The sequence below is a fragment of the Pipistrellus hanaki genome (assembly GCF_964339955.1).
Source record: "Pipistrellus hanaki genome assembly, chromosome: 1".
NCBI lineage: Eukaryota > Metazoa > Chordata > Mammalia > Chiroptera > Vespertilionidae > Pipistrellus > Pipistrellus hanaki.
Genome location: NC_140503.1, coordinates 148455328 through 148471010, shown reverse-complemented (window position 1 = coordinate 148471010; position 15683 = coordinate 148455328). Strand labels below are relative to the sequence as shown.

At 38.0% G+C, this 15683-nt stretch overlaps 2 protein-coding genes across 4 annotated transcripts in view; both read right to left on the bottom strand.

Moving 5' to 3' along the window:
- The window catches only part of TRMT10A (tRNA methyltransferase 10A), a 250251-nt gene extending 237069 nt beyond the window's left edge, over positions 1–13182 (bottom strand). For 2 of the 3 annotated variants that reach the window (XM_084895212.1, XM_084895213.1), the window contains exons 1-5: positions 13000–13182; positions 5971–6167; positions 3062–3224; positions 2260–2331; positions 1172–1246 (exon numbers count right to left, since the gene is read on the bottom strand). In XM_084895212.1, the coding sequence (XP_084751338.1) occupies positions 1172–1246; positions 2260–2331; positions 3062–3224; positions 5971–6155 (495 nt within the window). In that variant the 5' untranslated portion in view covers positions 6156–6167; positions 13000–13182. Of the gene's footprint in view, positions 1–1171; positions 1247–2259; positions 2332–3061; positions 3225–5970; positions 6168–12632; positions 12725–12999 lie in introns of those variants that run through there. The other variant, XM_084895211.1, reaches the window with a different exon arrangement.
- The window catches only part of LOC311628140 (uncharacterized protein C4orf54), a 336764-nt gene that overhangs the window by 237069 nt on the left and 84012 nt on the right, over positions 1–15683 (bottom strand). The window lies entirely within an intron of this gene.

Genomic DNA, 15683 nt, shown 5'->3' with positions numbered 1-15683 from the left:
TGAGGGTCCACACCCCCTGAGTGCACAAATTTCATGTACAACTACCTTTCTGAAAATGTTATAAGTTTGTGTCCTGTACTTAATAAGAGCCCCAAGAGGGACTTGAAATAAAAGACCAGTGAACTTACATTTTTCTGGAAAGCTGGTGGGTGTAAATAATAAATTTAACAAGCCACAAAATAACTGAAAGTATGCCTTTTCTAACTGATTACGTTATTTCTCAGGAAAATAGAACAGATCATAAAACTTGGTAAATATATTGTACTTAAAACTTAAAAAGCCTTTAAAAATGTTTTACACTATAGGCTATTAATAAAATAAATGCAGTCATTATGGGATTAAAGAGTGTAAGAGGAAAAGTTTGTCATGGTGACAACTGGTTTTGAGAAAGAAAAAAAAAGTACCAGAATAATCCAGTACTTCTCTGAATAGAATAGGATTCCTCATGAATTGATACTAAAGCCAATCTATTAGTCATTTTTACAAATGTCTGAGAATGGTTTAGTCCTATAAAAAATGTGACCCACCTATGTAATTTTAAATCTTCCTGTGGCCACATTTAAAAAAAAAAAAAGTGAAAAGAAATGTGAAATTAATTTTACTAATACATTGCATTCAACACAATATACCCAAAATGTTATCATTTCATCATATAATCTTTTTTAAAATTTTAAGGAGATATTTTACTACATTCTTTTTGAGGGGATAGGTACCAAATCTTTGAAATCTAATATATATTTCACATTTATAGCACAACTCAATTTAGACCAGTCACATTTCAAGAATTCAATAGCCACATGTGGACATAGGAAAGCAAAGATTTAGAAGCAACAATGCAAGTACATTTTCAAATTTTAGAGTGACTTCACTCTTACAAATAATGTAACGCCAGTTTTCTAGGTAGAGGCTGAATAAACACGTTTAAATTTTTTCCTTTTAAAAAATATCTTTTAAAGTTGGGGGCAAAATAGAAGTGAGATTTAGTGAGAGCAAATACATCACAGTCTTTTTAGCTTCCTTAATTCCTTTAAACTTAGGTACAGTGACACACAGGGTTTGGAGACTGGTGACTCCTATATTTATTAACATTATGTAGAATTTGGGTAAAAAATGTAGACCTTTAAGTTTGAAACTATGTGAAATTATGGGAGAGTTAATCTACTGTAGTTACCTTCCAGTTGACCCATCCTTTGTCATTTTCATCCATGTTCTTTTTCAACTGGCCTCCATGGCTTGTCAAGTAAAACTGGTAGAGTCATCAGCAATGAAAGAGAGCAAATGACTATTAAAGTGCAACATTTTATTTCCCTTATACACTAATCTGATTGTCAATGAAATACAATATTTTCATTCTAGAAAAAAATAAATTTGTGGCATGCTTTAAACATACAAGAATAAACTTGTGGTAGAAATGACAATAATTACCAGTATTTTGTGTAACTTCTACCACAATAACTTCCTAATTTCATCTACATTTTTATCCCATTTTTCAAAGCATCCATAATCAGCCTTTCCCTTAATGATCACTTTTCTATAAACACCCCATTTTTATGTCAAGTTTCCCTTCACTTTCTTTTGCCACCACTGTTATAATTCTTTGATTCTAAAACCTGACACTATTTCAAGTCTAAGCAAGGATGGGAAGAATATAAAATGTAAAAATATAAAATTACTATCATTTGATAAGAAGAAAATATCTAACCAAAATTTATTAAGAATTTCTATTTCTCAGCCTCAGTGAGGCAGTGTTAATTTTAGGTCACTGAAAATTCAAACAGTAGGCAGCTCTTGATAGTAGGCAGCTAGTCTCACAAAGCACTCCCTCACTCTAGCTAAGGAAGTACTTTTCAAAATTATCAGTGACTCAGATTCTTTTAAGTAGAATAAACCTACCAACAGGTAACACAGCACACATCAGTTCCCCCTACTCTCCAGAATAGAAGGAATGAGAGCTAAGAAACCAGTGTGAAAATGTGCGTACATCCTTCAGTGAAGATGTTCAACTACCCAGAAATGAGCAGGTCACTGTGGACAAGACTGATGATAACTGGGCAGTGTGTCTGAGAACGAAGTATGTGAAAAACTGTTTAAAATATTTTACTTTATCTTTACAGAAAACATGTTTCCAATAGGCATTTTGTTCTCGAAGAAGGATTATCTGTTAAAACACTTGTAAACTCAGTCCGGATTATCTATGCTGTTTCCCAAGGGAAATAATAAAAAGGAAACTGGAGTCTGTTTTAAATCTCTCAAACATACCTGCACCGGATGCAGTGCTCGTCGATTTTCTGCATAACATCGTTGAATCTGCTTATGAAGTTTCTTAATGTCCTATAAAAGAGAATTTAAAGCACCATTTTCAAAACCATCTATGGCCATTGCACAATCTTAGTGAAACAGAATAAGCAGAAGAAATAACTAGACAGGTACATTTTTTTATTTTGAAATACAAGTCCTTTCTGATAATTTCCATTCAATTTCCTTACATAACTAACAAAATTACTATAAGTCAACACTCTGAAAGTGAACCATTATTTCATATTCTGTCTCCACATATTAAAAAAATGCTAGTTCAAGAAAAAATTTACTCTTAAAGAGTCAGCAAAACAAAAACAGAATTCTCTTAGAGCCATTCTATTACTATTTTTATAACTTACCAATGGCTTGGAAAGTAATTAAAGGATGTTCTCTTCACTAGCATTGTTTAAATAACCATGCTTCTCAAACTATTAAATAACAAGTAATTCTATTAAGACAATCTACTTCTTATTTTCTTAATTGTGATTAGGACAAAGAAAACCACTCACAGATCTTTATAATCAATATGCAGTTATTGAGTTTTATAATCTAATCATGGTGTTTGTCTATCCTGTCAACACACACACATATATACATAAGAGGAATTTATTAGCTAGTTTAATTTAGGGGACACAGAGCTTGAAAAACTTGATTTAAGATGCATTTTAGTACATAAATATATGTACTAAAGTGATATTACAGATTAAAGAAAGAAATATTTAGCCTAGTTTACCTACAGGGTTTTTCTGACAATGATTCATACCTTTAATACCATCAAGCTGTCAAAACTACAGTCAATGATAAGGCGAAGTGTGCTGCGAACAACATCTCTTCGAATACGTTTTCTATCATTTCCATCTGAGTTTGATTCCAGTTGACATTGCCGCTCCAATTGTTTTCTTTTGCGTTTTTCCTTCCTCTTTTGTCTAAAATTAGTATTGAAATAACTTTTTGGTGTTTGTTATTTATAGATTCACATACAAGACTCCTCTAAATAGAAAGAAACAATTACTTTTTTACAATAAATCAGCAGGCTAAACCAAATGAAATTGCCACTTTTGTGGGTCAAAATTGGTCACATATCAGCAATTTTATACAGTCCATCTAAAAATTTTAGAAAGGAAGAAAATGGGTTTGAAAAAACAGTATAATGCTTTTTATACAAATCTTAACTATTAATTCATTTATTATCGGTATCATCTATCCAGGGGTCTTCAAACTACGGCCCGCGGGCCACATGCGGCCCGCAGAGGAGTCTGATCCAGCCCGCCAGGTTTTTTGGGCAGTGAGCGCAGCCGAGGTGATACAGTAGGAATTAGTAGTTCATATAGTCCGGCCCTCCAGCTCTCTGAGGGACCGTGATCTGGCCCCCACTTTAAAAAGTTTGAGGACCCCTGATTCTATACTAATAATAGCCTAGGGCCATCATGACCCAAAGGACCAGACAGATGACCGGTCAGCAGAAAGTGCATGGAGCACCTCTTAGTCCCTCCCGTGAGGTTTTTTAGCCTCCGGCCTGAGCCGGGCCAGAGGTGTAATGACCTTACCGCTGCTGCTGTTGCTGCTGCTGCGGTTGTGGATCAGGCTGAGAGGCAGGGCCTGATCAGCAGCCTCGGTGGTGGCTGGTGAGGCCCGGGGGGGGGTGGGGGGGGGTGGGGGGGGGAGATGATAGAGATAGAGATAGAGATAGAGAGAGATAGAGAGAGAGAGGTGGGGCCTGATCCACAGCTGCCATGGAGGCTGCGGATCAGGCCCGGAAAGGCAGCTGTCAGTGGGGCTGTTCTGGATTTCTCAGAAGAGCCAATGGCTGCCTAGGAGGCAGAGCTTTTGACACTGACTGGCATAGAAACCGACCAATCAAAACCTAATCTGGGTGAACTGCAAAGGCAGAACCTAAGGGGGCTGAGGAGGGGTTTTAAGGGCAACAGCTGTTGGTTGTTAGGTGTAAAGAAAGTGGTTCAATTTTTTAAATAACTAGTTTGCAGTATAGTGCATATGGCTGGCTATCAGTCCAGATATAGAGGTTATGTATTTTTGTCTGCCAAGATAATCTTGTCCTGCTGAAAACGCCCCCTCCCCCCCCCCCCCCGCCTTTAAGCAATCCTATCCTATATAACAAAAGTCTAATATACAAATCAACAGAACAGTGGAATGACTGGTTACTATGACATGCACTGACTACCAGGGGCAGATACACAACACAGGAGCTACCCCCTGGTGGTCAGTGCATTACCACAGGGGAATGCCACTCAGCCAGAAGCCGTGGTAGCGGTAAGGACCCCTCAGGGGATGTCTGACTGTGGGGAGTAGGCCTAAGCTAGCAACTGGACACCCCCCAAGGAGTCCCAGACTGTGAGAGGGTGCAGGCCGGGCTGAGGGAACGACCCCCACCCAGTACGTGAATGTCATGCACCAGGCCTCTAGTTTATACTAATAAAAGGTTAATATGCTAATTAAACTGGGTTGACCGGCCATCTTCTGGACATCTGAATTACTTCCAGACAAAGCCATGGTGGTGGGTGCCGAGGCAGAAGCAGTTAGGTATTACCATGCTGGCAAGGAAAGGTAGTTGGGGGCAAGATCAGGCCAGCAGGGGGTTAGTGGCAATCAGCCTAGCAGGGGAGAGCAGTTGGGGGCAATAAGGATGACAGGGGAGCAGTTAGGGATGATCAGGCAGGCAGAGGTGGTTAGGGACAATCCGACAGGCAGGCAGAGGCAGTTCAGGGTGATCAGGCAAGCAGGCAGAGCGGTTAGAGGCAATCAGGGAGAGGAGTTAGGGGCAATCAGGAGACAGAAGAGTGGTTAGGGGTGATCAGGTAGGCACACAGGTGAGCAGTTAGGAGCTAGCGGTCCCAGATTGCAAGAGGATTGTCCCTGATTTGAGAGGGTGCAGGCTGAGCTGAGGGAACACCCCCATGCATGAATTTTGTGCACTGGGCCTCTAGTATTATAGTAAGAAAACTTTACAAATATTTAATATAAGAGTTGTGATATGTTTCACTTGTATCATTCTTCCCCTACATGATTTTCAAGCAACATTTATATGGTGTAGAAAAAAAGCAAAGTAAAATAGTTAGTGAAAAAAATCTCATATACTTTTTTTCTCTAATCAGCATCAACTATAGTTTATTTTCCCTCAGTAACTTTTGGCATTATACAGGGGTGAGCAAAAATAGGTTTACAACTGTAATACAAAAAACACAGCAAATAGTAATACAAGAGTAAACTGTTTCATATACTCACAACTGTAAACCTAGTTTTGCCTATCTGTTTAATAACAGCTTTAACCTAACTGTTCTCAAAACCTGCAATAATCAATGTTAAAAATCAATGTTAGGCCTAAATTTGATCTTTCTGAGGAGGCTATTTTTGTTCCATATCTGGGACATGAATGCTAATTATATCCTTTTCCTAAGTTGGTTATTTCAGAAACTGTGCTGCTACTCACAATAGATTTTGGGTGAGAAAAAGTGTGCAGTGTAAATTCATAAACATTGCTAAAAAAAAAATTCAAAACATAACATAGTTTTAATAGCCAATTGACAGTGTTAGCTAACAATATGCATAGTCCCAATTTTAATTAACATAATTACTTTTAATGTGTCAAAGGGACCATGAAAGGCCCAACTTTCCATATTTTTGAATAGGGGTAGAATACATTTTGAAACATACTTGCGGAGTTCTCGTTGTTCTTCCCATTGTTTCTGTTTTATTAGCTTTTTCATTTGTCGTTTAGATATTGGTTCAAACTTTTCATCTAATCTTAGCTTCTGACTTTCCTCTTGATCTTCACTTAAGTCTTGCTTTCTTTCAACATTAGAAGTCTCAACAATTGCTGGCACCATTTCAGATGACATTATTTGATGCCTCTGAAAAATTGAAAACCAACTTTAACAGATTATTCACACACAGTAAACACCAAATTACCAAGACATTTGATTAAAATTAAACCATTTCAGAAATGAATAAAAATAAAAATTTAGCTCTGGCTGGATGGCTCAGTTGGTTGGAACATCATCCCGTACACCCAAAGGCTGCAGGTTCGATTCTGGTCAGGGAACAAACCTAGGTACCTAGGTTGTGGGTTCTATCCCAGTCAATGTACAAGAGGCAACAATTAATGTCTCTATCTATCTATCTATCTATATATATATATATATATATATATATATCAATCATCTCTTCCTCACTCTCTAAAAATCAATTAACATATACTCACCCAAGGATTTTTTTAAATGAAACTTTACACAATTAAATGTTATTTACTGACAAAGATCATGTAATGAAATGGGGTGCTTTTATGGCACAATTTTTCCAGAGGGCAACACAGATTTATGTCTCAAGAGCTTTAAAATACTGATACCCTTCACTAAGTAATTTACTTCCTTAGAATAAATTCCTGTAAATGAATGAGAAATATACACAAAATTGATGCAAAAGGGTATGCAGTAGTCCCCCTTTATCTTCAGTGGATACATTCTAAGATCCCCGATGGATGCCCAAAAAGGTGGCTAATACTGAACCCTATATTTACTATTACTATGTTTTTTCCTAAACATATAATAAATTTATAAATATTATAATCACAGTAAAATATTAAAATTAATGTTTATATTATATTAGCATTTTCTAAATTTTATATAATGAGATTATATTGTTTTATAATATAAAAATATTAAACACTTAAAATATTTTTAAACCTCATCCGAGGTTATTTTTCAGTGATTTTTTTAAAGAGTGAAAAGGAGGGAGGGAGGGGGTAGAGAAAGAGAGAAACATCAATGTGAGACACATCAACTGGCTGCCTCCCGCACACACCCTAACTAGGACTGGGGATATACACTCATAATTAGTTTTTTACAAAAAATATGCTACAAACCTGTGTAGTTTGGATAGTACAGAAAACAAATTTGGTTGTCCCACCTCCATATATTTCATTATCAACATATAATTGTAAATATTCCACTTTAGTCATGGTTAAAAAAAAAATATTTAAGTTGATTCTGAAACCAGTTGTAGAATGCTTAGGGCCATCTCAAACATCTTTATTTGGATTTAGCCACCCAAACCTTTGTGTCTATTGCCCAGAACTGAACTTCTCTTCACATTAGGGAAAAAAAAGCTAAAAATACTGAGATTTCTCTTTAACAGATTTTTAACACCAAAGCTCAAAAATGTATTTATTATTTATCCCTACCAAACACTAAGCATAAAGCTTGCAAATGTTTTACCGTTTCCCCGAAAATAAGACAGTGTCTTATATTAATTTTTTCTCCCAAAGTTGCGATAGGTCTTATTTTCAGGGGATGTCTTATCTTTCCATGCACTAGATCTTATTTTCGGAGGATGTCTTATTTTCGGGGAAACACAGTAATAGCCTTAAAGAAAATTATATGATTTCTCCTACTTATAGAAATAGATAAGAAATCTGTGCAGAGAAGGTAACATCTAAAAGAAAAATCCACACAACTCAGATAATGAACGGAGAAAACCTTTGCAGAACATAATTTAAGCAGTAGTTTTGTTATATTGTTCTTGCTTTCTTTAAAAGTACAATGTTATAACGGACATACAGGGATAACCAAGCAAACTTGGAAAGTTTACCAAATTTTGACTGAGAGATAAGAAATTTTAAGATGTGCTTTGGAAGCTACATAAAAAACCCTAGTATTTTACTAAGTCACAAAATTACTAAAAAGGAAAATGAATCATCTAGTAATCCAAGTAAGAGTTCACAAGTTTTCCTTAAACCACTAACCAAACAGTATCCTTAGTTTACAGACACATCTGTTAGATATGACAACTCAAATTTGACTCTACACAGAAAACTCCATATGGATAGGGATGACGTCTACTTTTGCCCAATATTATATTGCCAGTACTAGAAAACCTATTTGAAGAAATAATGACAGAAAACTTCCCAGATATGGGGAAGAAAAAAATTACACAAGTACAGGGAGTCCCAAGCAGGATCAACCCCAAAAGACCCACACCAAGTCACATCATAATTTCAATGGCAAATATATTGCCAGTACTAACATGGTGCCTGGCATGAAGCTGTTTATTATATATTGGTGAAATAAATAAATGAGTGACTATGGTATTATTACAAAGGATTTTTTAAAATAATGAAAATAGTAATAGCAAATAATTCTTACAGTGCTTAATTTAAATCCTTAAAACCAACCTTCTGAGGTAGACAGTGTTATGCCTACTTTATAAAGAAGGCACAGTTGAGATTAAATAACTTGCCCTAAATTACAAAACTACTAAATGATTCCTAAGAAACAAGGCAGCTAGAACAAATTTAGCACAAAGTGGGTCCTCAAAATACTTTTTGAATAGATAAATGAATAGGGTTAAGCTTCAAACACAGATCTAACTCTATTTTCTAAGAATCCAAAATCTTATTTAGAAAATAAGGATTTTCAGAGAACGTAGAGCTACGCCACTTCAATCCTGCTGTTGGAGGGCTGAGATTTGTGTCTCTGAAAGGAGGAAAAACAGATTAATATGCTACCGAATAAAAAAATTAGGACAGACTTCTAAGAGATGATAGCCAAAAGTTCATGTTCTGAGACACCCTGATTCCCAGGCTTGAAATACATGATAATCTATACTAATAAAAGACTAATATGCTAATTAGACTGGGAGATCTTCCAGACGTTCTTCTGGACGTCCTTCCGGACAAAGCCATGGTGGCAAGGCTGAAGCAGAGGCAGTTTGTGGCTATCAGACAAGGAGAGGAGGGCAGTTGGAGGTGAGCAGGACAACGGGAGGGGGGGCAGTTTATAGTGAGCAGGCTGGCAGGGGGGGCAGTTGGGGACAAGCAGGTTGGCAGGCAGATTAGGGGCAATCAAGCAGGAAGGCGAGCAGTTAGGAGCCAGTGGTCCCAGATTGCTAGAGGGATGTCCCAGATTGGAGAGGGTGCAGCCCGGGCTGAGGGATCCCCCACCCCGTGCATGAATTTCGTGTACTGGGCCACTAATACTAAATAAAAGATAAAAAGGGAAAAACAAAAAAGGTATAGCCAAAACAAGAACCAAACAAGAACTAGAATAGTTTGCTGTTGGGTCTGCTGTGCAAAGGCAATTGGAAGTTTCCCTATTAAAGTAGGGCAATAATAATAATCCAAGACAGAAGGTAGGAGAGATGGGAGACTGTTTAAGATGAACCCTTAACCTATTGTGGGAGGTGGGGCTTCTTCATGAAAAAAGGCTGAAAACAGGTAAAATGAGACTTGCTTATAAGAAGCTGTGTACTTGAGGGAAACTTGAAGGAAGCAGAAACAGCCTCTGGGCCAAGCCACTGAGGTGATATATGAACTTATGACACTACATGATTAGAATTCTGAATCACCTATACAAACTCTACTGTGGACTGAAGCACTGAACAGGGCCATGAGTGGGAGCAACCACAAAATCAGTACTAGACAGTGGGAGTGCAGAGAGAAGAGGCTAATTCCATTCAATATTAGTCTGCAAAGCAAAATTACAAAAAGAAAAGTTAAAAATAGAAACAACAAAATCAACAATCAGGAGATAAATTCATTCTATATAAACTGGGAATAACAGTGATATGAAAATGACTTTAAAATAAAGTAGTTGGAATCTTTCAGAGACTACAAGGAATAAGAACTATAAAAACAAAATAGAAAATTGGGACACAAAAGAATACATGAAATAAGAATACATGAAAAAGAACCCATTTGGAATCCAGAGAGTGAAGATATAAAAATTTCAACAAATGAGATAAACTCCAGATTACCTGTAGCCCAAGAGGTAGCCCTGATGAATTAGAAGACATCCTGATCATCTGACTCAGAGTTCAGACAGATATACAGAATGAAATATACCAGTGTGTGTGTGTGTGTGTGTGTGTGTCTCAGATTATTATGATCTCTGAACACTTAATAATCTCGCCACTCAGTGTCTAACCTATATAATAAAAGGCTAATGTGCAAATTGTCCCCTCAACCAAGAGTTCAACTAGCAGGCAAGCGGGCCAACCACCCATATTCCCTCCCCCTGGCCAGGCTGGCCGGACCCCACCCATGCACAAATTCATGCACCGGGCCTCTAAATATATATAACATACCCACATGCATACACTCAGTGGCCAGAGTATTATGCATTCAGAGATCAGTGTATATATTTGTATGTGTGTGTGTATGTGTATATGTATATGTATATATACATACATATGTGTCAGAGCAGTTAAAAGACCTGAATTATAGAATGAAAAATAGAAGCAAAAAGGTAGAGATAAACGTATAATCTTGAGTATATTCATTAATAATTTTTAAAAAGCTGAAAAAATAAAGTAAGCATTCCATTTTAAGAACAGAGACAGAGGAAACTCAAGCGTGAAAACATTAGGAGAAAATTTTAAAATAAATATTGTGATCCCCAGGATCACTTTTATTTTACTTTCTTTCCATTGATACTACATTAAAGTCAGTAATGCATGTATCCAAAACAGTGTTGGGTGGAGAAAGCATAAGTTAAGCCTGTTCATTAAGCTAAACATGCAAACTTAAAAGCACAATTAAAATTCACAGGAAACAAATTACTCTTTATAAAACAATATTTTAGAAAGACTATTTCTATTACGATTGGCATAGTTTTTTGTTTTTTTCTAGTTCTCTATTATATTAAAAAACTGCAAGTGTTGATTGGCTCTATAATATGAAAATTTAAAAAACAATTTACAGCAACATTTTACAGCTCAGGTACACCAGGGGGAGCTTTTGCCTTTCCTATCTAAGTACGAGTTAAATTTAACTTGGCATAGTAACATTTTTAAATACCCTGTCAAATACATCGCAAGATCTTACACTAGTCAACATCATTATCATTTCTAAAGCTCTTTCAAATTAAGAAAATGCACTGTGGTAAGTGAATTTTAAAAAAACAAAGCTGAATGAGCTAGATACAACAAAAAAGTTAACTTGAGACCCTACATATTATTGTTTACAGCATACTGTACATACAAGGACATGTACCATTTCCCTCTCTATACTACAATAACAGTTCCCTATGTAACTAGCTTGTTCAGATTGCATATTAAGCAAAAATACATGTGTGATGTCTAATAGGTTTGCTTGTTTTCTTATTTGGGTTTTGTCCAGTTTATAAGCTCCGGCAGGGTTTTGCATTCCTCTTTTACATGCAGTGACACTCTCCCAGAACATTTCAATTCACCCAACCATGCACCACATATATGTAAGAACGGTATTTTGTGGCAAATACAGAAGTATTTGTGTGAAATTCTATTTAGCATAGAACTTTAAAAAAAAGTTACAGAAATAGGTTATCAGGTGGTCTTATAAAACTAAGAACTGTGACCAATACCGGTTTGGCTCAGTAGATAGAGAGAGCGTCGGCCTGAGGACTGAAAGGTCCCAGGTTCGATTCCGGTCAAGGGCATGTACTTTGGTTGCGGGCACAATCCCAACAGTGGATGTGGAAGAGGCAGTTGATAGATGATTCTCTCATCGATGTTTCTAACTCTCTCTCTCTCCCTTCCTCTCTGTAAAAATCAATAAAATATATTAAAATAAAACAAACAAAAAAAACCAAACTAAGAACTGTGTAAATATGAATAAGGCCATTTGATGTGGGATGAATACATAATAAAGTGTTTCATTATTTCCTTTATTTCTGCTTCTTAATACATATTTGGACAGGAAGAACACATTTTTTTTGGGGGGGGGTGAATAGCCTAAGAAAAGTGGGGGGGGGGGGGGGGGAAGACACACACTTCCATGGATTTTACTGATTGGGCTAAAATACTACTAAAGTCTTCATAAATTGCGACAGACTCCCTTCCAGAAAGATCCAAACGAACGCTGAAATAACTGCAGAATGAAATCAATTGATGTGACGGTGACTTTTTCATATTATAGAGGGAATACTCTTTTTAAAAGAAACGTGCTGGCCAAACCTGCAGAAGCAAAAGCGCTGGGTTCACGGTCTGGCCGCCTGGGCGGAGAGGTGGCTGGGATGGGGAGAGAGGTGGGGATTTAAAACACAGAAAATGAGAAAAACCATCTGTTGCTATCCTTCCAACTTTGCAAAAATGCCCGAATTCTAACACTTAAAATATATTTCCGTGTAATCAGGTAACACCTCGGTCTTCTTAAAATCGTCCCGATGGGGCCCACATGCACCTGCGGCCACTCGCACGGGGTCCCTACAACTCAGAGCGCTCTGCCCTGTCGGCCTCTCAATGGTGATGCCCGCGGTCTCTAGACACCACGTGGCAAAACCATGGCTCTTTCCCGGCCCTTCAGGCTGCAGATGTCCCTCTCCCCTCTGTCTTTGGAAACTCACACTCTTCGCAAACTAGGGAGCGGATCCCGACCCCCAAACTAGTCCTCCACAGCAGGAGACCCGCGGCGGAAGGCAGCCCCTCTCCCCGCTAGGCCACGCGCCGGCGGACGCACGCCAGAGGCGGGACTCAGCTGAAACCAACCAATCAGGGAGCTTCTTGGAGGGCCGCGGGGGGAGGGGGAACGCGCTCTACATGACGTCACTTCCTCCGGGACCCGGGTCCCGGCCGCCACTTCTAGATCCCACGCTTCCCTCTTCCCCGGAAGCCCTCATGGCTAGTCCAGGGCAGCTCTGGCTGAGCGCCCTTTTTGTGGCCGGAGGAAACCAAAGGGTAGGCGAGCGCGAGCCTCAGTTCCAGGGGACTTACCGAGCTGAGGGGTTTCCCGGGAGTCTGAGAGCACGCGCAGAAAGCCCTTCTGGAAGGGTCTTGGTACCGCGCATGAGTCCTCCTTGTGAAACTTCAACTCCCAGAGGCAGCGATGGCAACTACGCGTAGGCGGCTTCGGCGGTTACGTCTGACGTCATGTAACTGCGCCAACTCCGGACCCGCATGGGGGGCGAACCCGGGCGGGGGTGGGGTGGAGAGGGGGGTTTATGTGGGGCGGCGTCAGGAGTTGGGGTTTTGGGAGCGGCGTTTCCATTTAAAAGCATGTGTTCATTCATATATTCCTGTGGGGATGATGGGGCAGGGGTGCTTGAGACATTCCTGCCCTTAAAAATTAAAAATACGAAAACTGACTCTTAATTATTAAGAAGGGCTCTTAATTCGTCTGTGTTGGAGATGAAAGCATCGCTTGCCTAGATGTGTTATAATTCATACAGAACACGATTATCAGTATCATATATTTTACACAATTCAAATGGAAAGTCAAATTCCCAATAAGGTGCATTTAAAAACTAGAATGTTTGCCGTTTTTCTTGCTTACGGTTGGAAATCTTACTCTCCATTCATTCCTTGAGTTATTTTTCCTGTGGTGTTTCGCAAAACATCAGGTGACATTTCATTGTTTATAATACTTGACCTTATGTAATCTTTTTGCTAAATATAGACCGAGTCAACTGAGAGAAAACTGAAACATAATCCAATAGATTGTTGTTTTCTGTTTTTTGTGTTGTTTTTTTTTTCTCCTACTTTTAACAAATGATTATTGCAGAATTTGAAGATACAAATAAAGTTTGAAAGGAATAGGAGACTGCTATCATTATGAAAACAATTCTGAGTAAATTATTCTTTTAAAAAATATATATTTTTATTGAATTCAAAGAGGAAGAGAGAGACAGAACATCAATGATGAGAGAATCATTGATCAGCGGCCTCCTGCACGCCCCCTACTGGAGACGGAGCCCACAACCTTGGCATGTGCCCTGACCTGGAATCAAAGCATGACCTCCTGGTTCCTGGGTTGATGCTCAACCACTGAGCCACACCGGCAGGGCAGAAGTAAATTATTCTTGATATTTGAAAACATATCTGAACATCTTTAAAGATTTCAGTGAATAAAAATTAAATTCAGGATTTGAGTTTTCTATAAGAATTGAAATGTATCGCCAAAACCGGTTTGGCTCAGTGAATAGAGCATCGGTCTGTGGCCTGAAAGGTCCTGGGTTTGATTCTGGTTAAGGGCATGTACATTGGTTGTGGGCACATCCCTGGTAGGGAGTGTGCAGGAGGCAGCTGGTCGATGTTTCTCTCTCATTGATGTTTCTAGCTCTCTATCCTCTCTTCTCTGTAAAAAAATCAATAAAATATATTTAAAAAGAATTGAAATGTATCTAAATTTAATCACTCAAAAAAAAAGATGGCATTTCCCTTGCTTTAAACTCTCAAATATTTCTTGAAAAACATGTCAGCTGTAGCATTGTTGTGCGTCACTCTGTTAATTCCTCATCTTAAATCTGAAAGATCTCTTAATTGAGCATTGGATCCATTTTTTATTTGTTAGGGATCTTTTTTCAGCTGCCACCATATCAGGGCAAAGAGTAGCTGAGGGAGGATTAGTAATTGGATATGTAGCCCTTCACATGTAGGTCATTAAACTCAGGCTGGCATAGTGATGTGCCAGATCTTTTAACAGCTGTTCAGTTGGTCCTCAGGGATCTGTGTTAGGAATAATTACATATTTTTTCATAATTAATAATTGGCGCCCTTAGATATTTTTTTAAAACTTGTTGCTTTAAAAACCCTTATAATTGAGTCAATAAGTTTTCTTTTAACTTTATAGTTATGGTGCAAAATTTGAAGTGATTGTAGTATCAATCCAAAGCAAGCATCAAAAAAAGTACCAGAAAAAAGGTAAAATCATGAAATAATTTCATGTTTATTGATTTGTAAAATTCATGTGTTGGACACATTTTCTGAGTTCCATATTTTTTGTCTTGATTTTGATATAAAGATAACTAAACCATGATTGGTATCCTTAAGGAATCCCTAGTCTAGTTGGAGAACCAGCAGCAAATAAATACTATATAACATATAACATACATGAGATGCTTGTACATGGAAAGGAGCAACTGAATGAACCTAGAGTCAAGAGACATAGTTTCAGAAGTTGAATAAGTTTGCTCCATCTTGGAAAGTAAGTAGGAGTTTTCGAGATAAAAAGAGAAAGGTATTTAAAATATTGGGAACAGTGAAAGCAAAGACATGTCATAGTTTGGCACATGATTGAAAAGTTTTGAGTAGGGTGAGGAAGGAAGAGAGAATACTTCTGAGAATTCTTGTAATCTGGACAACTGTAGGAATGTAATTGTGCTAACTGGAACATTTAGAGAGTAGTAGAAGAAAAATAGATTTTGCAAAAAATAGTTTGGTTTTGACTATGGGTCCTGTGAGTCTAAAGGACCAAGTAGAAACAGATTTCGTAATCACATAGTTGGTAGTTTAAGCCAACATAAGAGATTCAAATCAAAGAGATGTTAGTCTATGGTTACAAACCTATAATGGTTAATAGTGGCCCAGTGCACGAAATTCATGCATGAGGTGTTGTCCCTCAGCTCGGCCTACACTCTCTCCAATCTGGGACCCCTTGGGAGATGTCTGACTGCTGATTT